General features: G+C 44.1%; 1 protein-coding gene across 15 annotated transcripts in view; it reads left to right on the forward strand.

The window, feature by feature from the left end:
* The window catches only part of GRIP2 (glutamate receptor interacting protein 2), a 205773-nt gene that overhangs the window by 131924 nt on the left and 47321 nt on the right, over nt 1–26528 (forward strand). The window contains exon 1 of one of the 15 annotated variants that reach the window (XM_085516842.1): nt 8038–8819. The exons of the other annotated variants lie outside the window; for them this stretch is intronic. Coding sequence (XP_085372968.1) covers nt 8780–8819 — 40 coding nt within the window. The 5' untranslated portion in view covers nt 8038–8779. Of the gene's footprint in view, nt 1–8037; nt 8820–26528 lie in introns of those variants that run through there. 15 annotated transcript variants of the gene reach the window in all.

Here is a 26528-nt window from a genome sequence, read left to right on the forward strand (position 1 = left end):
GATTCAGCAGGGAACTCTAGGCTTGAGGAGGAGGGATAGAGGAAGCGGTTAATGAGCCGTATTTGTTATTCTCTCAAGGGATGAATCTCTTCTCTAGTTTACAGATTGCTAAAGTTAGGCACTTTATTCCAAGGAGCTGAGATGAATTGTTCTCTAGGGGGAGGCATCTTTCTCCACCATCCTGGAGGAAGCCCAGGTGATGCTTTCCTGTTTGTTGGGTGCTGCTCCTTGATGGGATTGATCCTTTGTTTAGCCCTTTCCTGGAAGATACTGCTCTTACTCAGAACAGCACCGCTGAGCTTTTGTGCTGCAAACACTGGCTTTGCTTTCCTGCCAATTCAAACAACAAATGTTTCATCCTTCTCTCCACCACTTGTGGCTCCAGGAGCTCTGTTGCTTTTTGAAGGCATGGTCTGGGTGGGGCAGGCAGGCCAGCTGCTAGGAGGGATGGTGTGGCCTTCCCACCATCTGATAATGGGAAAATGAGGAATATTTGCCTGGTTATCCCTTCTGGATCTTTCAAGAAGGCATTGTGTGCCTCATTTTCCAGGGAGGGGTGGGTGCCGGTTTCCCTGCCCTGTAGCAAAAGTATTTGTGCTCTCAGCTTAAATGGAAGTTGCTCTTTGAGCAGCTCCTGTAAAGCTCCCAGCTCAGAGAGCAGCAGCCAGGTTCTCACCACCCTGAAGTTTGTGGAAGCACACACTGATTTGGGGTTAATGTCTTTTCTGCCCATGTCCAAGAGACTGGCTACCAGTTACAAAAGGAGAATGGTAAATTCATTTATCAGCTGCTCTCTCTCCCTCAAGATTTACTTCCATCGTGGGTTTTATAGGCTAATGCTGTGTCTTCCGTGATGGGGATGTGTGGCGAAGGAAATTTATTGTTCCCTTCCTAATAGATGGCTGTAATTTCATTTCAGAACAGCCATTTTATGTGTGAGAAAGCGATTCCATTATGCCACTGCACAGCACTGGGAGCATCTGTGGCAGTGGGGGCATTTGGATTAAAGAGAGTAAAGGCTGCACATCTGCTGCCCTCCACCCCTATTCACAGAACACAGTGTTAATCCTAAGGAAAAGAGAGCAATTAGCTTATAAACCCTTTCTGAACCTACTGGAAGATTAGCCATTTTCAATTAAAGCTTTTCAGCTGGAAAGATAATGGACTAAATTTTCCAGCTTTTAAAAAATACTATTATTGACCATATGGTTTTATTTCTGTCAATTTACATCCTTTATAATTAGCTACCCTGGGATAATTAGGCCTGATTTGAGCCATACCCTGTTCTCCACTCTTTCCCCTTATAACACAAATGGCAGACAGACTTTGTGGCCCATCTTCTGCCTCTTGCAACCAGCACAGACCCACTGTTGTTGCCTACACCCACATCAGTGATGAGCTGTAAGCAGCACTTTTATAGCTTCCCATAACTCGTATGAGAAAAGATAAACCTTTACCTACCAGTGTGCTGTTCCTGTGGGGCTCAGATGGGAGGGGAAGGCTGATCCCATCTTGCAAGCCTATAATAAGAAATAAAATGCAGTCCCTCGGGGAGCTCTGAGCACTCCAAAGCCAAAATATTTCATTATTTTATTACTGATCCCATTGCTTGGAGGCTGCCTGTTGCTGTGCATGGCTCCACTCTGGCCCAGCTTGGACAGAAAACTGATCGCTACAGGGTCTTTGGGGTCATCCCTCTTTGCTTATCATCTTTCCTCCCCTCTGTGCTTCCTGTGGCTGATGCCCAGGGTATCATCAAGGGGGATTGAAGCTTTGGGCCCAGGACTGTGGCCAGCCCTGCCTGTGCTGCTAGCAGTGACTATATGACACAGAAGGTACCAAAGCTGTTTTTCCAGGCATCTGTTCAGTTGTGTAGGCTGACGTACCCAGCACAGAAATTAGCCCTCTGACCATGGCCAAGGACTTTAGAATGAGGTAAGCTCAATGAGCTGTCTGAATGCAAAACCACCTGGAGGCTCGGACTTCTGGGGGCGGTGTGGGCTGTGCTATTCTGAGTCACTGAAATGGTTGGCATTGCTGTGCACATTGGCTGTCTCCCAGGCAGACCTTGGCCAAGTCCCACCTTGCTGTGCTGTGTCTCTTCTAGAAGAGTTGCTTTGTGTAGATGCTGTAAGGTGTAAGAGTGGATATAAAAGCCATTACAGTCTTTTTGCTTGTAAGGAATATGGCTCAGTACTCTTGGGATCTCGCTAGCCTTATCGTGCAACTGATACCAACACTGTCCTTTCTTGCAGTTAGAGCTCCTCCTGCTATTTCTTCCTCTGTCAAAATGCATGTGAAAATAGCCTTGCAAAACATTCCACATCTCAGCTAGTTAACACAGCACCTTGGAGAGAAGGTATCTGATGCAAGAGAGTACAAATGAAGGCTCATTAAGCAGGAATTCAATGATTCTGCTGGATGCCCCAGCAATTAAATTTCATCTCGATTCATATGCAGGTCAGGAGAGTTTGGAGGAGAATACGGGAAGCAAAGCACTGAGGCTCTGTACTATGCAAATTAGTGTTAACATGGCATTTCATTTATTGTTAATGCATTGTTACACTGCTACTCATTGAAAAGAAACTGTGTGACAACTGTGAAAGCTTATGACCCACTTGCTTATTTTTTCCCAGTGTGTTGGCAACGTTGTATCTGAAAATACTGGTGCCAGGAGTTATCTTTTAAGGGAAGATGCAGGGGTTTTTCCTCCACAGAGAGGAGTGATGTTGAATATTGGCTCAGTGTTCTGACCTGTCCTTCTGGCCACTGTAAGCTGTAGTGCTGCATTGCTTTCCTCTTTGGGGTGAGATGTGTTGGAGTCCATAGGGCTGCTAGTGGAGGGAGGCTTTGGGTTCAAGTGCCAAACACTTTTGGAGCAAGAGAAGCGCTTTACAGTTTTCTGCTGCAAAGATCTCTGGATTTGTAGCTGCAAACATTTTGCTCTCACACTAAAGCACTGATTCCTACTAGCCCAGAAGGTGGGAGCTGCTCAGTGTTTTGGTTTCACTCTGTGGTGTGACTCTGCTTTTCGTTGTGGTTCCTCCATTCCTGCTCACTTCCCTGCTGGGCTGTTTTGGTGTGTGCTCCAGATAATTTCTCTTGTGTCATCAGACAGCTGAGATGCAGCTTTATTGGAGTGACCTCTGCTAACAAGGTCCCCAAATGAGCTCTTTTGCATCATCAGGGCTGGCCGGGCAGTAGGGGATCTTGCACTTTGCTTCAGCCTATTTCTCTTCCTGTGTTTCTCTTAGCAGTGCTGGAGTCTACAGCCCTGAATTATTCCTGTTCTGAATATCCAAATCCAGAAATCCACAGCTTGGGATAAATGGTGGGATTTCCCCTTATGTTCAGTGATTAAGAAAATAATTGCATAGCATATATACAGCATTAATGGGGAAAGGTGTGCTCCATGCTGTCCTGAGGACTGCTCCTCTTGGCCTTTGAGTAACATGAAGTAGGGATTTAAGTGAAGGACCCAGAAGTGTGATTGCTCCCCATAGTTCAGAGCAGTGCCTCCTTCAGTCTGAGCTTCTTATACTGGAGTTTTGTGCCTGTTTGTACAACTTGTGCTCACCAGCTGAAGTCTTAGCTAAAGGAGGCAGTCAGGAGGAATGGCCTAGAGGAGGCAGGTTAACCATTAAGGTTAAACCCACAAAATCTGGAAAATGCTTTGAAGTGGTGCAAGAGAACAGCTTCAGGTGTGGCTCTGGAATGTCTCGTGACTCCTTTTGACTCAAGATGCACCTTTTTGCTTCTCTGTTTAGCTAAAAATCTTCTAGCTTAGATGCTTGCAAAAAGAAAGGGCTGAGCCATTGCAGACTATGATTAGCTTCTGGTCTTGCAGTGAAAAAGAATAGAACAATTTGGAGAGAAACTATCAATATTGTCCTAGAGATGGACTCATTGAGGACTGGGATGTTTTACCCCAAGAAAACACACAGTTTGTAGTTTTAGCAAGTGGAAGTGCCTGTGCTTATGCTTATGTGCTGCTTTAACGTGCATTTCAGATAGATCAGTGATGCTGGTGCATGGGCAAAACGCGTCCCTGGGGATTGCTAGATTGCTGGTGTCCCACAAAGGGGTCACTGCAGCGCTTGGTTCTTCCCATTACTCAGAGCTCCAGGAGGCAGCTGGCATTCACTGCTGACTTCTCCCCCACCACTTCCCCACTGTGCCGTCGGGCAGTGATGGATGCAGATGGCTCTTTTGAAAATGGTTAAGCAGAAAAATATACGGTGTTTGTTTTAGTGTGCTTAGAGATGAGGGGGATGGGGGGGGACCTTGGAATTACCCTTACCAACGTTCTCCATCTCTGTGCACTGTGTATGTGTGCAGCGATGGCTCTGATTGCCTACTGGATGGGTAAATGTATCCCACAGTGTTCATTATCTATAACAAGTTAATGTTTAGGACTGGCTGGTGGAATTTGCACATAAAGGAAAGAATAATCAAAGAGTTCTTCCTCTGGTGCCATTATGAAATGGTTTAAATTCCAGACTTCTTAAAAACAATCTCTTTAAAGAGTCCATTTTCATCTTCCCATAAAAATACATAAGAACTGTTAGGTTTTGAGTTTGCTTCCTAAAAACAGGGCATCTGCTTAGGCCAAAGAAAAGCCCCATTGCAAGCCTCGGGCTGCCGTGCTGTTGTCTGGGGTTTCTGAATAAGCACAGCTATGGAAAATTGGAGCAGATGAAATGGAGCAAGTGTGGGGCCAGTGGATAGTTGGGTAATCAGCTGTGAAATCTCTTCCACCAAGAGGGTAATAGACCTTTATGTCCCTTCTCTTCTTCCCCATCAGCTGTAGCCCAAAATCAGTCAAGGAGGGGCATACGTTCCTCAGACCTCTTGATTTTGCAGAGCCAGGCTGAAGTTCCCAATTAAAACCAGCTCTCCCAGACCTGGGAGCACCAAGTCTGCTGTGCCAGAAACCAGCCTTGAGGGGGAGATGTGCAGGCAGAGAGGACTGCAGCCCAAGGCAGACCATGATGTGTAGGGGTGCGTTTGTAAATTGAAGAAGTAGGTGGGGAAAAGGAATGGCAACATAAAATCACTACTTAAGATCTGAATTTAAAAGAAATAGCAAGCATCTGCGTCAGTCTCTACTGAACCTCCCCTAACCCAAAGCAATTTCTGTTGCTATTAATGTGATGTTTGTGTGCAGTTGGAACTTTGGTGTTTCTCAGAGTGCTGTAAGTACGTGTGGTTGGGTGTGTTTTTCCTCCTCGTTTTTCTCTGGCTTACTGTTCATTACGTTCATTCAGCTGTCTTCAGAAAGCCTCCTGAGACTTCCTAATGTGGAGTGATGTAAGATGCTCTGTGTGTTCTCCCAGGCTCAGAGCATGTTCAGTGCTAAATGGTCCATTGCAGGATCTTGCGGTAGCGTTGCACAGTCCTGTGACTTCTGACGGAGATGCTTTTAGAGGTGATTAAATAAGTAATGCTTGAAGTCACAGGAACAAATATCCATCAAGCAGTGGACTAAATCACTAACATTTTGAACAGCTTGTAATCTTCCTCCGACTGTGCTGTCTTGTTTGCATAAAAGTGTGTTCTGTAAATGTCAGCCCAAGCAATTTAGGCCATGTGAGGTTTCCAGCTACGTTCACACCAGAGTTCTGGGAGGACTTGAAAGTTTGCTCTGGGGGATAGAGAACAAGTTCAAAAGCAGTGCAGTATTTGTTAGGTGCAAGAAATGATAAAGCAGGTGCTAGTACATACATATATAGCAGGGTAGCTTCCTTGCACCAGATGAGTTTTGCTCAAAGGTCAGCCTGTTTTGGGAAAGAAAGATTACCCTTTTCTCTGGACTGATGGCTTATGAGCTGGTGCTTCCTCTTTAGCTGCAGGTTACCCTCATGAGCCCACGTGGATGTTTCCGATAGGAGTCACTTGGAAGCCGTTTCAACATGAACTTTCCTCTGCTCAGCTTTTACACTGAATATAAACCACAGAAAGCATTGTCTGTGCCCTCTTTACTCCTGGGGAGCAGTGCGTGCTGAGAAAACCAGATGGAGTTTGTTGTTGTTTTGTGTGGAATCCCCTGTCCCCCAAATCTACTGTTTCCAGTGGGCACAGTGTTTGGGTCAGTAACTCATTCTTAGGTGAGGCTTGTTTAGTAGAGTGGATATCATGAAAGCGTTTTTAGATAGCTTTTAGTTCAGGGCATGCAAGCATAAAGCTAATGCCAACAGGTAGAGTGTACAGACTGTTGAAAAACAGATGGTTTAGGTTGATGCCTCATGGTCTTTTATGACACCTATATATTTTGATGTCATAATGAGTCTTTTCTGGCTGCCTAATTTGTGCCCTTTTCCTTCCCCTTGAGAGGCTCAAGCTTTTTACTTCAGTCGGTTTTAATATACTACCACCTGAAACAGGAAGCAAGCATTGTGTTTATGGGTTTTGGCCAGCAACCACAGAGTAAACATCTTTATTCTCTCCTCTCTGGGCTCCTGGCAGGCTGTGCCAGCTCAGCAAATGGCCACAAACAGTTCTGGATTGGAAATTCCAAAATGCTTCTTAATTCTCTGATTGGCAGCAGAGGGATGGGACACCTCTGCCCATTTCTCATCACAACCCAAAGCAGCTACAACTGTGTAGCAGACCTGTCCTCTCCTTCCATTTCCACAGGGACATGGATTAGTGGGCATTATTGGTGGTAGGTGGATGGCTTGGCCTTGATGATCATAGAGACCTTTTCCAACCTTGATGATTCTGTGATTCTTGATGCAGCAGATATTTTGAGAGGGTTTCTATACTGGCATGAGTGTTAATGATTGCTTTAAGCTTTGCCTTAAAACATCCTGTTGGAGGCATCCAATTCATGCATCCAAAGCAACATGCTGGTCTCAAATTAGCATCTTCTCCTTGTATTTATGGTGTAAATGCAGATTTTTATTTTTATTTTTTTTCCTTTAAGATGAGATTTCTTTGCAGGAAAAACATTAATAGCCATGAGAAAAGACTTCTAATTACGAATTTCAGCTCAATTACTAATTAAGTCTATTGTCAGACTGAATAACTTATTAAAAACAAATTATGGATGAAAATATCTCTTTTGGAAGTGTTTTTTTTTCTCACTTAGTAATTTTATTGCTTTTGTTTAAGTTATCAATACACGAAAAAGCTGAATTTGAACCAGAATAGAGATGTTAGAGCCTTTCAATCTGAGCAAAAACCCCTCCAGTTCCCAATCTGAATATGGGGTCCCAGCTTTGCACAGCTTCCTGCTGGTACAACCAGCTGTATTCAGGCCCTTTTGAGCTATCCAGATTTCATTTTCCTAAGGAAACAAGACCTAACCTCGTGCCTTGCTCATGAGGTTTCCTTCAGAACTTCCAAGCTCTTGGCCACATTCAACCAAACACTGAAGTAGACTCAAACTCATCTGACCCTCCTAAAGAAAAAGCCTTTGTGCTGCTGTGCTCCTCCTGCACCATCTGTGCATACAACCTCGCCTCTATAGGTGATGTCAGTTCCCAAGGGAGTGCAGTGCCTATGGATAAGATGCCTTTTGGATGCGAGATGTGGGCTGGTGAATGCAAATGCAGTCTGTATCTTACAGCATGACTGATGGGGACCTATGGTGTGCTGCAGCTTTGCTGCCTTCCCTGCCAAGCATCCGAGGGCAGTCACCTCACTGCATCTTCAGTGCAGCAAAGGGAGCAGATGCTGGTCTATTGAAATAATTTCCAGTCCAGTGCTCTATGTCCACCTCTAGTGTAGGACCAACTGCTTGAGGGTAAAGCAGGGAGCATCCTGCCCTGTCCCCATGTCCCAGCACTGCCCCAAAGACCCACCGCTTGTCCAGCCCCCAGCAGACAGCTTGCATGTGTGGTGATGGTTGCTCTGCCCTTCCTAAGAAAGGGTTAAGCTGAGTTTTCAGAGAGCGCTGCAGGCAGGCCATAAGACTGCAGCTTCATGCTCCCTTACGAGCACCCGGCATGTGTTTGGGAGGCAGCGTAGAGCTTTGACAGCAGCTTGACATTGCCTTGAAAGGTGCTGGAGGCTCTGCAAGCACTTGCCAAGAGGGGGTGGGGGAGAGGGAAGTGTGTCAGGCAGCGCTGCAGCCGCAGCCTCCTCTGCTGCTGCAACTTGGAGGCTCAGCCGCCAGCCAACTTCTGCAGCTGGCTCTGCACGCAGCTCTGTGCGTATCTCCGCAGGACCAGCTGCTGCCTTTCTTCTTGTCCCCCTTTTCCCACTTTATTTTATTATTATTATTATTATTTTTAAATTCTCCTCCTGCCTGAGATGGAAGCCCCAGAAGGGCTCATGCTGTGGGCTGACAGCTCTCCGTGGGATGCTGCCTGCTCCCAACCAGCACAGCACGAGGGGCAATGCCGCCGGGAATGAAGCGCTCTGCATTCGCTGCATCTGCCGGAGCCAGGGCTGGCTGGCTGCCTCACTTCCAACCAGCTGTTCCCTTTAATCACCGCTCTCCTAACTTTTGCTTTGCAATGCCTGATGGCCACTCGATCCAATCCAACCACCACGGGATTTTAGGACCGTAGCCTTGAATTCCTATTTCTATACAGAACTGGGAAGCCATGTAAAGATATTTCTTTCCGAAGGATTGGGTTTTTCAGAGTGCAAACTGGACTGTTTGTGGCCCAGGACAATTTCTTTTTGTCCCTACGCTGAAGCGAGGAGCTGTGTGTGTTCTGCAGCCCCACACTGCTGCGGGTGGCAGAGAAAAGTGATCCCAGGGCAGTCGGGGTGTGAGCAAGGAGTGCCTGCTGCAGTTAGTTGAATGGTTTGATAGCTAATAGCAGACATGCTTTGTGGACTGAAAAAGGATTTGCAATCAGACTTTGGTGAGTGACCCTATATATGTGTCTGTATGTGTGTATATATATGTATATCTTTTTTTCCCCCCCTTCTCTTATTTCCTTTACCTTAAATACCACTAACAGTTTCAAAGCAGAGGGGGAGGCTTACAATTCCAAACCTTTGCATCTGAGCTCTGACTTAATTGCTTTGATTTTGAGAACGTGTGTTTCTTTGGAAAGAATTTCTCCCTGCGACCACTGTGAGCACCCTTCAGGCTGCTTCCTGCTTTCACTGCCTTGGGCTGGAGGATCAGCAGACCCAGACTCCAAATACTGCGGAGCCTTTACAGCTCTTCTATCTTAGTGAAGCCTAATGATAGCTCTTTTTCAAGATGAGCATGTGAATGGGCTGAGCATTCAGCAGTGGTAGTAGAAAGAGGGCTGGTGCAGGGAAATGGGAGGTACGGGACTGCTGAACATAGTGGGATTGCTGACATCCCCCCCACCCCCGACTGTAATACACTGCTACATAAGCTATAAATCTGCCATTTCAATGAGATGCTGACTCCTGTTTTGGAAGCCTGGGGTGGGCTATTTGATTTTTCTGTGGTATTTAACATAGCCATTTAACCTCTGCTCAAGAATGGGTAGATCAGTGTAGAAAGGCATCTTTGCAGAGGGCACAAGCACCGGATCCTGGCCCTTGGCGCTCCTCTCTGTTATTTCCATCTGGGTGTGATATTCAGGTACTTTGTTGCATGCTGTAGCTCTGCTTGTTGCAGCTAAATATACTGCATGGAGTTTGTTCTTTTGCTCTGCTGCAAGTGTTCCCCTTCTGAAAGCAACGACGTTGGAGTTGGGAGTACAAATGTAATTTATAGTTTTGGGAGCATTTTACATTGCCTGAAACAGGGTAGGACTGACTTTGTGCTCTCCTTGGTATACAAATATTTGATGCCCTAAAACATGAACCTAACTCTAGAAAATTATTTTTTTTCCCCCTGAATCTGGGAGATGAAATAAGCCAGGTTCAGAGCAGCTCCTTCTGGGTGTGTTGCTTAATCCTATGGATGGTGACTAGATGCAGCATGCACTTGCTGTAGCAGCACAGCAGTGAGTAGTCAGGGGGCTGGGGCTTGTTTCAAAGCTGTCCAGGCCATGGCAGTAAGTCCCAGTAGGCAGAAGAAGCCCAGACACGTGATTTAGCAGGACAGGAATGCAGCTGTTCCATAGAAAGATCAAAAATCAGCTTGGCAGGAGTTCTGTTGCTCTTGGGGCTGAGCCATAAAGTGGGCCCCAGCTCAGGGGTGGCTGGCATTGGCTATGCCAGAGGAATCCCAGCTGTGGAGAGGAATCATTTGTCCAATTCCATGCCACAAGAGGCATCCGGTCCTACGCTCATGCAAGTCTCCATGGTTGCTGAGTTGCTGCAAATTGAGTGAATGAATGGGAAATAATTTTTGTCTCAGCCTCAAACTTCTAATGGAGTTTTCAGCTGCCTGTAGGTCCTGGTGTCCTCATCCCGTAGATGGAGCCATCCTCTGCACCTGGCACAGGGCAAAGATGGAGAGAGGGAATAATGGTTGTCTTTGTTTTGCATCTGCCATCCCTCCTTTTCCTTGTGCACAGAAAAAAGCTTTGAGGGGGACTGATCACAGTGCTTTGGGTTTGATTTTGCTGAGGCTTAATTGAGCTCTCGTGGCTACTCAGCTGGTTTCTCAGTGTTTCATAGTGTGTTTCTAAAAAAGACATGGCAATCAAATCCTTCTTGCAATTGTAGGACTTCCCTGAAATGTCTTACGGCCTTTCTGAAGTGTGGGGAGAAATTCTATATTTAGTTCTAGTAAACTTTGCATTCAGTTAGTCCTTACTGCAGGATCACTGCAGGAGTAGGCAGAGCAACGGAGCCAGTTCAATGTCCTTACTGCTGCAAGTGACCAACTGAGGTTTCCGTGTGTAACTGGCAAAGAAAGAAATGCAGTAGATCAGTATTTCCTTCTGTGCTTTTCCCTTCTGTGTTTTTTCTTTGTTTTGCCTTCAGAAGATGTGCTTTTAGCATAAGTGATATTGAAGAGGAGCAATGCCCATTTCCTATGCTTTCTTCCTGAGCTACAAGCTGCATCCCTTATTTGCAGGGTGAGGATGTCCACGGAAAGAGATCTAATAGATCTTTGCCTCCTCCTGCCTGCTGATTTTTCCTGTTCTATGCTGTGCATTCTTTGTAATGGCCCCAGATCATCACAACTTCCAAACACAGGGAGAAATAGTGTCTGAAAGGACGGAGAACTAAAGTGTGGAGTTAGAATAAGACAGGAGGAAATCTTTACAAATAAATCTTCTATGAAGAAAGATTTTATCTTTCTTATGAAAGAATTTATCACAATAGCGCTATTTAATATAACTCCTGCTCATCAACCTGCTTACGTCATTTGTCAGCTTTGCCTCAGTGGCAGCAAAAGGAAAGATTAAGAGGAAAGGAAGCTGGGGTGCGTGTACCAAGACAGCTCCTGGGGTCTGGAGCTGAATCACAGTGATTTTAATTTCCTTGAGCCAAAATGAATGGAGAGTTAGAGAAGTCTGAGTTCACCTGGTCTGTTCTTTGCCTTTCTTGAGCTGCACTACCCAAATCTATGCCCTGCATTCAAGGTGAGGCTCTCTATAAGATGGGTGAAAAGAAAGGATTCACAGACTTCCCAGGCTATATCCATCTTTCTATGTACCACTGGGGTGTTTGTGGAATTGTTTCATTTGTGATCCACAGTATCTGAAGAGTCTATCTGTAAAACTGTCACTTAGATGTTTTTCTCTATCCTGGATCTGTTAATCTGATTATTCCTGCCCAGTTTTGTTAACTTGGATGCACCTCTGTGTGTTTGTTTTCTGGATCATTCCAGTTTCATAGCATCTGATTTATAGAATCATTAAGATTGGAAAGACCTTTAAGATCAAGTCCAACCATCCATCTACCAGCAGTACTGCCCATGAACCGTGCTACATCTCTATGGTTCTTGGACACCTCCAGGGATGGTGACTCCATCACTCTGTGTGCAGCTATGCTAGCACTCACATTCTCTTTCTGAGAAGAAATTCTTTGTAATATCCAACTTATTCAAAAATCTGTTTTCCAGCCTACTTTCAATCCTTTGTAAGTGGCGCCCATCAGCAAACTTAATAAGAGCAATCTCTCTGCAGTCATCCAGGTCATTTTGTGAAAACCTGGAGCCTTTCCAGACTAGGATTGGCCCCACAGAACTTCATTTAATACATCTATCCCTTCTGATTGTGAGTAAGTGATGAATTTTCTCAGTGTGTGGTTTTCCAATCAATTCTGTGTACACTTTATAATCATCTGTATCCTACTTCCCAAACATGCTTATAAAAATAGCACGTGAAACCATGTCAGAAGCATTTCTAAAATTGAGATATAAGAACTTGTATTTTCTGCCTACCCATAAATGATGCTCTGTTATAGAAGGAAGCTGAGTGGGCTTACTGTTGGCTTATTTGTGATAGATCCAGGACTGTGGTTAGTCCTCCTTCTTTCAGCACCTCAAACCTAGATGGTCCATTCTGGGAACTGAAGATAAGGTGTTAAATCTGTCATTCTCCTGCTTCCACTCTGGTATTGTTTCTATTTCATTTTATTTTATGTTTTCCCAAGTTGAGCACTACATCTTGCTCCTTTGCTGTCCTATGATATCCTACTCACCCTCCATGAGATATGAAGAATACCTGCTGATGGCATTAGGACTTTGATGTCCAGGTCTCTGAAGTTTTTTTTTGGCTATGTGAGATATTGGTCCATAGTGTCAGTTGAGCACATGCTTGTTAGGTTTTCTCTCCAGCGCTGACTATTGGAGTTCACATGCCAACTGGCTGAAGCAAATCTCATTACAGCTGGAATAGGTGCATTCGGGCCACAAGTGACTGTAGTAGATGACTGACTTCATGCACTGTGTTACACCTGGATTCTGGCTTTTTGTCCAGGTTCATTACTCTTTATTATGGTTATTCTACTTTGTTAATCCACGTAAGCCAAGGATAGCCACTCCCCAAAGAGTTTTTGTATATTGAAGATTTGATTGTATGTAGGATTTGATTTTGGGTCAGCCTCTTCTCACAGGTAACAGTGAAAGGACAAGAGGTGATGGCCGTAAATTGCGCTAGAGAAGATCACGTAGGTGCCAGTGTCTATTGCTTGTGGTACAACTTCCATCCTGAAGTAGGTAATGTGAAATTTTGCTTGGAAGGTCAGAAAATGGTGCTGGGCAACTTGGAGGGAAGATGCCAATATCTTTATGTTCATGCTTGGGTAGGTGTTGCAAACAATGGGAAAGAAGTAATAATAATCAGAAAGAGATGGTGTTGGAGAACTGAAGGAGAGAAAGTAGAGCTAAAATAAATACTTAGCAGTGTTCATCAATTGACAATTGAGTGCTACCAGGCATAAGAACATTTAAGGCTCTTTTCAGCTGTCAGTTCAGCTACTGCATAATTTTCAGCATGTGAGTAATCCCATCAGGGTGTGCATGGTCTTAAGCCTTGATAGGATAGGACCCCCAGGTCATTGTACGGCTGTCTGTTTGAGGTGGCAGAATACTGTTTCAAGACAAGCGTGCTTACGTGGGAGTTAGGAAATTCTGCTGCAGTGACAGCCTGGCTGCCACTCTGCTTCTGATTTTTATTTATTTATTTAATATTATTATTCTGTTCAGAACAAGACAAATTACTATCCAGGCTTGATGTTCTCAGCTGCCAAATTTATTAATCTCTGGATTTTTCAAATCAGCCTGGTAACTTCAGAGACACGTGAAATCAGACAGGGTGTTATGTGAATTTCCATTCCCAGCAGTCTTCCTTCCATTCCAAACAATTGCTGCACCCCGTTTTATTTTATTTCAATGAAGGTAGTTTTTGTTTTTCTTTGGCCGTGTGTTTTTGTTCAAGGATCTGATAATTACATGCTTGGAGATGATGGCTTTTCAAAAGCATCTTTCCCAGCAATTTTCAACTGGAGATGTGGGTAAAAATATCTTTATTATTTTACTTTTTTTCTTTTTTTTTTTTAAATGAGAAATGTTTTCAGTAACGTGCAATTATGAGCTCTGCCTTCATTCAATTCATCCTGGAAGAATTTGCTTCACAGGGAAATTCATTTCCTCACTGCTGTAGATGCCAACATAGTTGGCAGCTGCAGGTTTTTGTGGGGAGGAGGTAGGAGAAAAAAAAGGCCCAGAAATTGCTGTGAAGTAAATTGGTCCCAACACCTGGAAACCATAAAAGAATGGGGAATCTATTTATCTGTATATATATATGTGTGTGTGTGTGTGTTTGTTAAATCACTATTAGACTGCTCAGCGTAGCAGTCCCAAAATGGCCTTTAAAGTTACTTAGCATAGCCAATGTAAGAAGAGATGATCCCACTTAATTGCGCCTCTGTTCCTGTTTCTTGTTGTGCAAGTTCATGAAATGATGTTGGAAAGATGGGAGGAGCTGAGGTTTTCACCCCAGCAGTTCTTTAGCTTCCGATCTCAGTGTGTAATGAGTGCTCACTTGGTGTATCCTAATGGAGCTATAAGCTGTGAGCTGGTAATGTTGAGGAGAATAAATTTGGCAGTAAGGTGAGAAGGGCTGTGGGGTACTTGCAAAATGAATAAAAATACACTCAGAGGCGGGAACTTGCACCATTTAGAGTAAGATCTGGCTTTGTGCTGCCCTAGTGTATGAATGAAAATGGGATTTGGTGGACCAGCTTTATTGCATCTTCCTCCTCCTTGCCAAAGGATGGGAGTTGTTCACTGGTCCCATGTTTGCTGCTGTTCTGGGGACTGTGCACGGTGTCATCCTCAGCCTCTGAGCCAGCCAGTGTGCTCAGGTTTTTTTTGAGTAACTTCCAGCCAGGTTCTGCTCATTCAGCAGTGCCTTCATGATGCCGTGTGAGCAGCCAGCTCCAGCAGGGCCCACCTGGGCTGTCCTGATGGTGCAACTCCATCAGCTGCTTTTCCCAGCCAGATCACCGAGCCAGTTTGTGGCCCTGCTTCTCTGTCTTTGGGCAAACTTACCTGTGACCATACAAGTGTCTGAGTCAAACCTCTGCTTCATGAACAGTGTTGTGCTATAGCTCCAGAGGAGCTGCCCCAGTAGTATAACTCTGCTATGCCTCTGGTACCAGTGGAGATCCCTTCTGGTCCCACTATCACCACGATGGCACATCCATACAGCATAATGACCACAGCAGATGGCACAGCCTGAATTCTGAGGGATGTGGCCTGCTCCTGTCCCAGTGATTTATAGGGAATAATTTCTTTATGGAATGCAGTGCTGTTTTGGTAGGATTAACCTCTTGGCACAGGAAGAATGTATGTATCTCATTAGATGTTTATTTGTATAATGTAATGCATTTCCCATGTCACCCAGTGCTCCCTGTGTCTCAGTCCCATGCTCAGGTGAGCTCTGGACCCTCTTTCTAAATGTCCCTATATCATTCAGCAGCCAACTCAAGCAGTACCATGAGCTATACAATAGGCAATTAGCTCCTAGCAGATTTATGTGCCGCTGCATTTTATAAGCAAACAATTGTGTCTGCTTAATCATTAAATGGATCTGCTGTATCCAGTGTTCATGGAGCTGATCTTTTCTCTCTCTTCTCCCCGTGTCCTCTCTCTGCCTTCTTGCACACCAGTATAGAGGAGGAGCAGTGAGGAGCTATGCTGATACGGTGCAGTGCCCATCCAGTGGTGGGCAGTGATTGATGTAGCATGCCCTTAGCTCCCTGGGGGCTTGGGAAGCAGTCAGGTTTTGTATTCCTGGTTAACTTTAGAAATACCTGCACACGCTGCTCTTCCACACATTCATTACACACTCGACAGAACCTGCTGGTTTTAATTTTTATTAGCACAAGTGCCTTGTTGAATCAGAATTAAGTGCGTATTTGGGAAGCATAATGCAAAGCATTACACTTAATGGTCTGTGTTCCTGATGTGAGTCTCCTTTATCCTCAGTACTATGTGGTTTTTAGTTACACTTGAATTTTTCCTGAGCTCATTGTCACTTCCTACCCTCCGTAAGCTGTAGGAATCCCTGTGAGCATTTTGGAGCATGGCAGAGCCCTGCTTGTTGCAATATGTTCTGATTTGCGCTGGGATTTCCCATCCCTTTTGGGAATTTCTTTGCTGGTCGTAGCTGAGACTGTGTTCTCCCAAAGACTTCTGCTTCCTATACAGTATGAAGCAACAGCAAACCAGAACTCTGCTTGCATGGAGGTAGCTGCACAAAATGGAGTGCGTTGGTAACTGCTGGAGCGTTGTCTTAACTGTCTTCTGCTCCAGATGAAGTCTTCCATTTTGGTGATACCGTGATGATTTCTGGGGAGCAGGAAGAGGGGAAAAAAGGGAGCAGGGCTTGCTAGAAGCAAGATTTAATGGGCAGCTCAGGTAAATTTTTAACAGCTGGTTTGATGGGGTTAGACCACACCATTTCAAACACCAGGTACCTTTGGGCTTTGAAACGTTCTTATTTCGTCATCTTGTCCTGCTAAATCTGATATTGCCTGGCTCTTTGATTTCTCTCTTTCTCCTTCTCTCTTTTCACTTTTGGCAAGCCTCTTGCTTATACTTTCTTTAGTCTTTTAACTATAAGCTTCTTGCATCTCTCATTGCGAATCCTCCTGACACAGCCGAGGATAAAAGCAGCCCAGACACGTACATGGGCCATTGCATAATGGATGGTTTGTGTGTCAGAGTCTAAAATCTACATATGTTTAGATCAGTCCTGAAGTGGGTACATCTGTATATATTCATATATAATAGCTTTTACCACATGAATGAATAATCCAACTCCCACGACTTGGTATTTACTTTTTTTGAAGCGCTGCTACTTAGCTAAACACGGAGGGGAGAATCACATTTATGGGAATTAAGTCTTAGTAAGGTTTAGCAGAGCTTCATGGATAAGCTGGAAATGAGTCTAAATGGGGTGCCGGAAATCTTTCTTTTAAAACAGTTAATGCTGTCTGGTACTTCTTCCTTATTTCTTGACTCCCACTGGTTTTTAAACACTTTGCATCGGAATGCAGTGCAAATCCAGGATAAAGCACCTGATTTTCATCCTATTGCAAATTTGCAAATAGGGCAAACCCACCTGTAAGGTATTTTGGTCCACTGACCCAAGGTGATGGAGCTGTTGGTGTCTCTGTTCATTGGAGGGGAGTTGGTCTGGATGGCTTTTAACAGTCCCTCTCAACTCAAATGATTCTACGATTTTAAGATGTAGGCCACTCCTACTTAAAAGAAGGAGCGCACGCCCAGCTGTAGGCTACAGTGAGCCAGGGTTACTTGATTCACCAGGCTGTGAATTGAATTCTGTGAATTCAATAGTACCAAATGATTTTAAGAAAGATTCCCATTCCTCATGATAAGATACGCAGTGACACAATGTCCAGGAGGTTAATTCTTCTCCTGGGGCAGTAGGGGAGGGCACACGTTCCCACACCTAGGCTGAATCTCTGCAGGCTTCCTTCCTAGTTTTTGGCTCTCCTATCTCTCCATTAAAGATTTATGTGCTCAAGTTGGATAGGATTTCTTCTCAGAAATAGTAGTACTTAGGGATATTGATAGTGGTGGTAGGTGAACAGTTGGACTTGATTTTAGAGGTCTTTCTGACCTTAATGATTCCGTGATTCTCTAAATCAGATTGCCTTCTCCCCTTCTATTCAGTGTAGCACTGCCTTGAGCTTCTGATGCATCCTTGGAGGATGGAAGCCAACAGGTACCACTTTTAATGCAAAGACCATAGGGACCAAACTGGAGTTTGTAAAAGCAAAATAGGCCAAAGAATTTATTGTCATCATCACTACAGAAATGATCTCAGTTTCTAAAGGGCTAACCAGATGTTGGGGTTGGTTGGTTTTCCTCCTAAAGAGATTTTTGTTGCTCAGAAACAAAGCAAAGCATTCTGTATTATGGACATGTCTATTTTTTATTTTTTTTTTTTGGCTTTAACCCTTGAGGTATTGAAAGTAAAAGCCTACCTGCCTGTACTATTGACAAGCCTTGCTGTGAAGTTTTGTCATTAAAACAATGGCTTTTGGACTAACTCAGGCTTTTAAACAAGCAGGTAATAGTGGCCACTAGGTTTAAGTGGCACCAATTATTTGAGTGCTATGGTCTAATAAACTGACAGTATTTCATTTCATCTGCTTAAAAAGCCACAATAGAGCTGTCTTTTTAATTTCACTCCACAGTTACTTAGGATGGCGTTCATTGCTTGAAAGAAAGGAAGTCCCCAGGGTTTGGATTCAGCTGGCTGCATTCAGCAGGTTCTTATCCAGCTCCATATTTAAGAGAAGTTTGGAAGCCTGGTTGGAGTTAATAGGAAGAACTGTGTTCCCTTGTCAGCTAGGATTTACTGCTGCCTAGATTAATAAATCCTGTTGTATCCAGGAGACATTCTTCCTTGGGAATGGTTTTAGACATTATTGGTTGTTTCTCACCATATTACAATGGCTCTCTTGGATAATTTTCATGAGAGATCAGTCTGCAAATGTATCTGATTCATCTTTGATTTTTACTTTTGAAAGGTAGTTTCTTTAGATAACACAATCTGTATATCAGCAATATTTCATCTTCCTAGCTCATTGCTGGACCCTTCTCGGTACAGTCTGCACTGCTTAACAAAAGAAATTGTAAAATTGACTGGAAAATGTATCTTTAATAACATCATTTCAAGCACTAGAGCCATTGAGAAATAATAATCTCATTGAGTTGGTTTCTGCACTGGTCTTGTCCCTTATGAACAAAATTACTGCATATATTGTATGCGGGCATTTGCAGCTGTGGCCTGCAAGGAGGTGAGGAAGTGTGCAGTCTGTCTGCCACCATCTCCCTCATAAACACAAACTGATGAAGCTGTCTATGAGAATGCCTGGGAGGGTGAAAGGGGCTGCAGGAAGGGAAGTTCCTCCCTTCTTTTCTCTATTTTTATTCTTTAACACTAGAAATTCAAATCTTGCTGGCGGAGTTGTGAGGAAAGCCAATAGGAAAGGGTTCACTGAGTGAAAAGGACCTTTTGGGTATGGGCTTTTTGGGGAGATACATTGAGGAGATGTTTTTGTGTTGTATGGGAAATGCTATTTGTGCTGAAGACCCAACCTGTCTGTCCTTCAAGGAGTGTTTGAAAAGCTGATGTAATGCATAAGGCACAACCTCATTGGAACAGGGAAAGAGCTGTCCTTGATACTTTTAAATCAGAAGAAGAAAAGCAAAATTGCTGAAGAACAACAATATAATCCCCTCCATGAGCAGAGGACTAAATAAACCCTAATTTTCAAGTTTTACATCCGACACTCCTTATTCTTTTTGGTACCATGCAAAAAGAAGTGGGTGGTGAGGCTAAAGCTGTTTGCACAGTGATCCTCTTTGCTTTGCCAGGAACGTGACTTTGGGTCTTTTCTAATCAAAGTAGTTTTGAGAAAGGCTACAGGACTAAAATCCTATTTCTAGCTGCTCTCCCTCCCCACACTGAAGGATATTGGCCACTGGGGTCCAGAGACGCAAAAGGACAGTAGGTGAATGGATGGACGAACAGTGTGAGAAGCTAGTTTTCATAGAAAAGCAAGTAGAAAGTCACTGTTTGAAGATGTCTTTTCCTCCCTTTCTCTTTCTGTATAGTTTGAGTGGAAATGAACAACTGCTTCCAGGTCCATCACTGCAACCTCCCTGAGGTATGCTGGTTAGATAAAGTTACTCTGTGAGGGCTCCCAAGGCAAGAATGGGAGGCATACAATGCATTGTCACAATGTCTCTGACGTGTAACAGCAGGACAGTAATGGCAGGTTGGGTGCATGAAATAGCATCATTTAATTTATTGTCTTTTTACATTGTGGGGTTCTTTTTGTTTTTGCTTTTTTTTTAATGGAATGCTCAGTGTGTTTAAAGAAAGAGCGAGGAACACTACTTCTCAGTATTGCAAGGCAGGTCCAGCATTCATTCTTATCAGATTGGATTTGGATCAGTCCTTGGGCAGTTTTTAATATCCTGTGAAAGCTGATATGAGTTAAATCTCTCCGAAGCCTGGCTTCACTGCAAAGCCAACTGAAAAAGGGCTTTGTGTGCACATACATACACTAATTATATCTTCTACTGATTTACTAAATGTTTTAATTCCATCCTTACTTTTCTCTGAGAAGCAGGAGTCTTCCCAGACTGAATGGGGCAGTAGGCAGCCTAGTCTAGTGGGAGGCAGCCCTGCCTGTAGCAGCAAGATTGGAACTAGGTGGTCTTCCAACCCAAACCATTCTATCATTCCTACATCAGTGTCATGTCGAGGGTTTGCAAGGGAGAAGAAAAGATGCCCTGTTATCCTCTGGTAGCCAACCTGCCCAGTAACAGAGGCATCCTCTGCTCATGCCTTGGTCTTACAAAGGCTACTGAGAAGTACGTGATTATGTACATAATTTCTGGTTGAAAACAGTTGCTTGAAACAAATTGTTCCTTTAAAAGTAATTCTGGTTTCTTATTTAAAAGAAAAAGAAAATTGGAGGAACAAAGCATGGAGTTTCTTGTTGAACAATGGACTATTGTATCTTTTATAAATCTGTTTCTTGTGAATAAAGCAGCAGGTGGTTATGAGATTATATGTGCCTTAGAAGAGTGAGTAGATAAATGAACACAGGCTTTAAGAAGGGGGATGCTGAGGGTGTGGGAAGATGAAATCCATGCTGTGTGTGGGGATGGTGAATTCAGACATCAAACTTCCTCCTGAGATAACCTTGATGTTCAGACAAGTTCTCCCCAGCTTGTATGGGAATGGCACAGGTGCGTGGAGAAGATGCCACAGCAACCTCTGCTTATTGGCATCATCCTACCCCAGGAAAAGGAGTGAAGCAGGTTGCAGTGGGGCTGGCACAGGTACTGGTGGTGTTTTATGACACTTTAGGGACGGGTACCAGAAATAGGTGGGAAAATGGGAGAAAAAAGTCATCTTCAGGGTAAGGATTTTGTAACTGTGTTTGCTGGAACTGGTCTGCGGCACAGCCATCCTCTTTGGCTGTGCTTTCAGAAAATGTGTGATAAGGAAAGTCAAAGAAAAAACATTTCCCCAAGCCCTCATTTGTCTTCTGCATAACTTGTGAGTGTGTGCTGTAAGGACACTTATTGCCAGCGAAGGGAAAATTACAAGGCCATTCATAGCAACAGGCAGCCTCTGCCATTTGTGCCACGTGTATTGGTATGTAGATTTATGAAGTCAGGGAGGGGCAGCTCCCAAAATAACTCTGTCCGTTTCATTCTGAGCTCACTGATAAGGGGAAACTTTTTGGATAATGATCCTGGTACAGAGAAGAGGAAAAGCATTCCAAGCTCCTGCTGGATCTGGGTAGCTGTGGTCTGGGAGTTACATTGCTGACGGAGGTGGGGGTGAGTTCTGGGACAGGCACTGTGTTTTTCACATGGTTTACTCTGAAGTCCTGGAGAATAAAGAAGAATCATAGAATCGTTAAGGTTGGATGAGACCACTAAGATCATCCTGTTTAGCGGTCAGCCCACCCCCACCATGCCCATAACCATGTCCCTCAGTGCCACATCTCCACAGTTCTTGAACAGCTCCAGGGATGGTGACTCCACCACTCCCTGGACAGCCTGTGCCAATGCATCACCACTCTATGAGAAGAATATTTGCCAAATATCCAACTTGAAAGTTCAGGGTCTTTTAAAAGATAGGCTTTATTCATTCATTGATTTTTGGAAGCAGTCAGCGAAATGGTCACTGTCATAAAAATGAATTTGTGTTGCAGAATCCCAAAGCAAAAGTGACTTCTTTTCCTGTGTTTTTAAGCACTTTATGGAAGCATAGCTTGGCTTGTCCTGCCAGTGCAGATTTAGTGTATCTGTTGCCGTACACTTGGAGTGGTTTTCTGTAGGGCAGAATCATGAACTCTGGCTCAATTTTTGCAGTACTCTAGGAAATGCAGCCTGGAGATTGCCAGCAGATTTTTTTAACCATTTCTTTGGGATCTGTCTGCTTGTTTTCTTTAACTTTCCTGATTCTGATGCAAAGTTGGAGCAGTGTGTTCCCAGACAGGGAATGACACTGAAGTGTGTGCAGTGCCATGTGGAGTGCCAGGCTGGGAGAGGTGACTGGCATTTTGTTGCTGTCTTCCAGCATTAATGGTTCAGCCCCTGTCTGGGATGTAGCACTTTGGGAGTGAAATCTCACTGTGAAATTCAGAATGGGAATTCATGATACATGTCTTCCTCCATCCTCCAGCTATGATAACTTAAAAAGTCTTCCAAACCTATCAGAGACAGGTCTTTTTAAAGGTAATTAATTGCCTGCAGGGTGCAGGTAGATGGTCATAATCTAGTTTTGAAGTACATGTTTGTATGTTCAGGCACTCAGGATACTTTAAAGATCCCATGCCATGGAGACCATGCCTAGTGGCTGCGATTGAGGTCGTCCTGACCCACACTCCGCTCCTTATTTGATTGCGGACAGATCTCTCCTCTGACTTACAGAATTAACTCTCCTCAAAACGTGTCATATCACACTTAGTTTTGGCCATTTGGATTCCTGAGTCCAACCTAGAGCTTTTATGCTAGCAAAAAAAAAAAAATAAAAAAAAAAATACTGTTTTGCATTAGCATGAACAGTGTTTGGGTCTTAATGCTGTTTTAGAATTCAGTTCTTGAAATAGGCAATGCAATTACTGTATGGCTAAATAACTGCTTCCAACTGTATTTTCTTTTTCCCATTAAACAAATCGGAGGCTTTACTTCTTGGTTTTCCCACAAGATTAATGCACTTTCTCTGCAGGAACTGTCTTAAGACAATCCAGGAGCCTGAACGCTTGCAGACAGCAAGCTTAATTGTCACAGAATCTTATTTAGCCAATGACGATTTTCATTAAGAGGTGATCTCTGTTAATAACATAGACTAATAACGTCTCTAAATGAAAAAAACACCTTTCCCTCCTGCAGGCAGGGATAATGAACTCTTAAATCAGTGCTCTTTCTGAGGAAGCTCTTTCTTTTGTTGCAGAGGTTGGCTTCAGATCTAACTGATGCCAGAGGTTCCTGATGCCTGTTCTCACATCTCATGGGGGATGTAACTGTGAAAAGTGATCGTGTTTTTGTCGTTTGGCTGCTGGATGCTACTGAGAATTTGCCCAGGCCAAACTGGGCAAATCACTGACTCCAAACCACACAAGATAGGGTTGGAGGAGCATTTCAGGCAGCAAGTCAGCCTTGGCTAGCGCTCCCTGTGCAGCAGTGCCAGTGCATTGTCACTCTGAGAAGATATTTTTCCTAATATCCATCCTGAGTCCCCCCCGGCAGTACATAAAGCCATTACCGCTTGTCCTATGACAGGTCAAAGCACTTTAGAAGATCAGGAATTCCTCTTACAGGGGAACTGCATTTCCTATGAGTTAGGATTGATATAAGTAATTTTGTAGTTGACTCCTGCAAATCAGCCATCTGGCTGCTGGATGATCAGTGATCTAATAACTATCTTGGTTACAGGAGAGACGCGGAAGGCGTGAGTAGGAAAGTGAGTTCAGACTTTTTGAGAGACCTAAGAGAATCCTCACCAGAGGCAGCCATGGGAAATGGGGAAATCAAGCTCTTGTCTTTTCTAGTAATCAACTCTTTGTCAGTGTTTGTGATGTACGCTTCTACTCTGCAACACTTCCTGCAGGGAGGAAGAGCTCACAGCTGGATGTGTATGGACAAGAACAAGGAACACTGCTCTCCCTGCTGGTAGTATGGCACTGAAAGGGCAAAAAATGTTTTCAAAGAACTTATAGTAGCTTTTTTTGTATTGACACAAATTCCCATGGGATAACTGCACAGAAAGCATTGCACACTCAGTGTTATTGAGAGTCTGATGTGAGCTTTTCTGAAAGATCTGGAGCTGGCAATAACGCTGCTGCTTTACAATCACTAATCACGGAATATTTGCTTTAGAGAAATTTGGGGCTGCTGTGTGTGAGAGGAAAAGCTTGAAAAATATCCCTCTAATGGCTCCAGCATGGGTAGCTCACAGAAGTAACTACATAGGTTTAAGAGAAAAGTTACTTTCCAAATTGAGGGAGTAAAGGGATTCATGAATTTTCAGCACTTGGGCTGGCACTCCTTTTGGGCCAATTGAGCACCAGGCTACCAGCCTTCCCCTGCCTGGGTGCTGTGCCAGGCAGGAGAAAGGACTGAGAGAGAGCAAAAAGAGCTGGATTTCTTATTTTAAAAAGCAAAATAACCTCCTACCTCCTCTCTGAAGCGTCTCCATTAATACCAGCTTGAGTGGCAGAGCAGGAAACCGGCTGAAAATGAACAAAGAGCCACACGGCAGGGATGCTAAATGCAAGCAAACGCCAATTCACACTTCAGCATGCACCGTGTGGCAGCTTCCCTTCCTGTTCAAACATTTTAGCTAGATAATGAGTTGGGAAAAAAAAACAAAACATTTTTAGCATAATCAACCATGTTTTCAAGGGAGAAGAAATAGAAGAAGGGGAGCCCTGGTGCTAATTATTTGCTGTTGATTTGGCTGCAGCGCTGTGCAGGGGGCTTAGTGCTAATTGTGCACAATGGCTGCGGATTAGGCTATGGGTGTTGGCTGCTGGGGGCAGCTGGTAACTCATCACTAACCTGAAATGGCAGCCAGGACATGTCCAGAAACAGCTGCTGGGGTAGGGGGGGCAATATGAAATGGGATTTCATATTAATAGTGATTGGGGCTGCAGTGGGGGAACAGAGCTCAGGAGAGTGCTGGTGGCTGTTTGGTCCAGGGTGGTGTGTTGATGGGAAGCAGATGGTTGGCTGCTTTGCTTTGCCAGCACATTATGAAGTTGGCTTCAAATCATCTTCTGTGGCTCTCTGGGAGCTTTGAGTTCCCACTTGCAGCAGAGCATTGCCTCAAGCGTATTACCTGGGTAAAGTTGGCAATGATGCTCTTGAATGGAAAGTAGCTGCATGCCGGGGTGGTCCTTGTCATCCTTAGTGTCCTGTGTGTTCAAAGGCAGGCTGATGCAGGCTCCCTGCAGTACATCCCAGAGAATTTTGCAAGCATGTCTTCAGGGTCTCCTTCCAGTGCTGAAAAAGAAGTCTTGTGCTGATATCCTGGGCTGCCATTTTGAGGTTCCTCCTCCGACACGCTCCTCCATTTGAGAAAGCAATGAAAGGAGGTTATGGCTGCTGGGCTGAGTGATGTGAGCTGGGAGCTGTTGGACAGGCACTGTACTGGTGCTCCTCTTGGAAATGCAATTTTATACTCCCACAATGTTCTTGTCTTCTGCCTGCAGTTGTGCAAGGGACAGGATGGCAGAGGTGGAGTAAAGCTGGCTATAGGAAAAACTTGCTGGAGAGAGAAGTGAAGATGGATGTGGACAGCATGGATAGAGAATGAAAGTTGTGGAACTTTACCTCTGATGAAGGAGAGATGGCGAGTGGCTTTGCTTTGTTTTCAGAAAAAATTAGGTGCTGAAACTTAACTATCCCAACTACATTAAACTTTTCCATAGTCTTTAAGCCTGGATTAACCTTGTCTCTGACTTCCACATCACCCAAGAGACCACTGCCATTAAAAATGCAATTTGAATTTTCAAGCCTTCTGCTTGCAAGTTGATGCCAGGCTGTACCAGCACCTACCTGAAATCAATGGCTTGACTTGGTACTTGCTGTAGTAGCCATAGCTGTTGGTTTGTCTGTCATTGAGTAACGCCATGAGATCTCTGTGGCCACAAAACTTGAATTTTCCTCCTTTCAGAAAGCAGAGCTTTATTCCCCTGCTTCACAGCAGTCCTGGCTGCTTGGGTACCAAGGTTCAATGTGCTTTGGCAGCAGAGACTTGGCATGGCTTGGTGATGCTGTACTGCCAAGTGCTAATTCTTTCTTTATTAGAAATCTTTGGTTTAATGGTGATGGAAAAGCTGATGCAGAAGAAGAGTCCAAGATTTGAACACCTATACTGTTCCTCTGTTGGCTGCAAAATGGGTTGAAAAAGTGAAGGATGCATATTTTTTAGCTGAAACTTTTAATGCTTGAAAATGTAGATTTGAGTTGACTAAACCATTTCACTGAGTTTTGTTCAACTTGTGAAGTTACTTCAGCTGGAGCATCAAGAATGAAAGCTAATGTGTACGTTAATGTGCTTTGCCTTTTTGGAAATGACTTTAGGTGGAAACTTGTTTCATTTTTCTTTCAAAAAGTGTTGAAGCCTGTGAGTAGAACCCAACTCTTTGCATTTAAATGTAACCCACACGATTCAATTTATACCAGCATTTTTCTGTTTGTGGGGAAAGTGGGCTGCCAGCAAACTGAACATCAGTTTTAATTACGCGGTGTGCAGACCACTGTCTTGAATGAGGCTGTGTTTTCTGTTTGGGTTCTTTGTTCCCTTTATACACAGTGAGGCCCAAACTCTTCTGAAACTTAAATACGAGTTACTGAAGGGCTGTGGACAGGAGTATGTGGATGGGGTTTTCAGTAACCTGTATTTATGCCATCATGGGCAGCTTAGAAGTTGCCTTCACAGCTGCTGAAGGATTGGGAAGGGCAATCCAGGAATGCGGTCACTCAGAGTGGTTGTTATTTGATGCTGCACAGTCACTGGAAATAATGGATTGACAAAGCTCTGGCTTTTTAGGAAATGCCAGAAAACAGACAGTTCAGCTGTATGTCAATGAAACATGTAGAAGGATGCTCTCTTTGCTGCAGGTAACCTCCATGCAATGCGTCTTTCAATAGGAGAATACAAAGATGT

Source organism: Coturnix japonica, chromosome 15, assembly GCF_054131305.1.
Source record: "Coturnix japonica strain WE chromosome 15, WE-NBRP24, whole genome shotgun sequence".
Lineage (NCBI taxonomy): Eukaryota > Metazoa > Chordata > Aves > Galliformes > Phasianidae > Coturnix > Coturnix japonica.